This window comes from the organism of the source record quoted next, unplaced genomic scaffold, assembly GCF_019419815.1.
Source record: "Pyrus x bretschneideri cultivar Hongxiangsu unplaced genomic scaffold, Pyrus_bretschneideri_v1 Contig101, whole genome shotgun sequence".
NCBI lineage: Eukaryota > Viridiplantae > Streptophyta > Magnoliopsida > Rosales > Rosaceae > Pyrus > Pyrus x bretschneideri.
The window spans coordinates 891,582-893,005 of NW_025999393.1; the positions used below are offsets into that span (position 1 = coordinate 891,582).

A 1,424-nucleotide genomic window follows, 5' to 3' on the forward strand; every position below is an offset into this window, starting at 1 on the left:
CAAGTTGTTAAGCTTCAACAGCAAAGGTCAGCTGATGCTTCAGAGCTTGAGAAGGACTTTGAGGCAAATAAAGCTTGGCTTACGACCTTCGTTGTCGGTGTAAAGCACATCCAGCAGTTGTAACTTAATAAGAAGACGAGGCAGGCTGAGATAATTTTGAGCGAAGTGAGGTGGCTGGAGTTGAAGGATGCTCTCAAGACTTTCTTCCCTTCGACCCCCTAGAATTTTTAGGAGCCTTTTGAATGTATCTGCTCGCCCCTTTTCATGAGTTTAATACATTGATATTCATTCTTGCATTTCCCACGTGACTGGATAGTACTTTTTTAAAAATTTTCTATTAATCGGCAATTTGTGAATTAAACCGGTCCGATCTCTAAGATGATACACCCCCTTGCCGAGAACTTTGTGGACAATGAATGGTCCTTCCCAATTTGGCGACCATTTGCAGAACCTGTGGTCTTTAATCCCAACAAGCAACACCGTTTGCCAAACCAATTCTCCTTCGTCGAACGTTTTTTGTCTGACGCGTTGATTATAAGCTCACTCGGCAATTTTCTTCTGTGCTATTAATAAATTACCCGCGTCGATCTGATTTTCTTCTAAGTCTTCTAATTCTTGTCGCATAGCTTGACTATATTTGGCACTAAACAAACTACTCTGCTCGATCACTCGTAATGAGTTTATATGTAGCTCGACTGGTAACATAGCATCGTGTCCGTAAGTTAACAGGTATGGAGTTGTTCCGGTGGCCGACTGGGGTGAAGTTCGGTATGCCCATAATGCTTCATTTAACTTTAAATGCCACATCCCAGGCCTCTCTCTTACCGTTTTTTTGAGAATGTCGATTAATACTTTATTACTTGCTTTGGCCTGCCCGTTCGCTTGTGGGTAATACAGCGTAGATTGCTCAAGTCGGATATTCAGACTTGCCGTGTATTCCCTAAACCTGTCAGCCTTGAAGATTGTGCCATTGTCGGTTATGATCGTTTCCGGCACGCCGAATTTGGTCACAATATTTTCCTCTACAAAATTGCAAACTTCTTTGGCTGTTAATTTGGCGTATGATTTTGCCTCGACCCACTTAGTGAAGTAATCGGTTGCTACTATTATCCACGCGTGTTTTGCCGCTCCCGATGATGGTGTGATTTTGCCGATTACGTCCATTGCCCATCCCCTGAACGGCCATGGTTTAGTAATTGAGTGGAGTAATTCGGCCAGGGCTCTCTGCACTGGTCCATGAATCTGGCACGGTATACATCCCCGTGTGTATTCGATGCAATCCTTTAATATATTTGGCTAGAAGTAACTGTGTCGTCGGAGCAACCAGTGCATTTTGCATCCTGATTGGTGAGCTCTACAAATTCCTTCATGTACCTCGGCCATTGCTTGGACAGCCTCCTGTGGGTCGAGGCACAATAATAGTA

At 43.8% G+C, this 1,424-nt stretch overlaps 1 protein-coding gene across 1 annotated transcript; it reads right to left on the reverse strand.

The window, feature by feature from the left end:
* Positions 1–540: 540 nt before the first annotated feature.
* Positions 541–1,164, reverse strand: LOC125470666 (uncharacterized protein K02A2.6-like). The gene has a single exon (XM_048569986.1). The coding sequence runs from the start codon at positions 1,162–1,164 to the stop codon at positions 541–543; it is 624 nt and encodes a 207-aa protein (XP_048425943.1).
* Positions 1,165–1,424: the final 260 nt, after the last annotated feature.

Bases quoted from the DNA above. Each gene is read 5' to 3' on its own strand.
- LOC125470666 (XM_048569986.1), bottom strand. From the start codon at position 1,164: ATGGACGTAATCGGCAAAATCACACCATCATCGGGAGCGGCAAAACAC.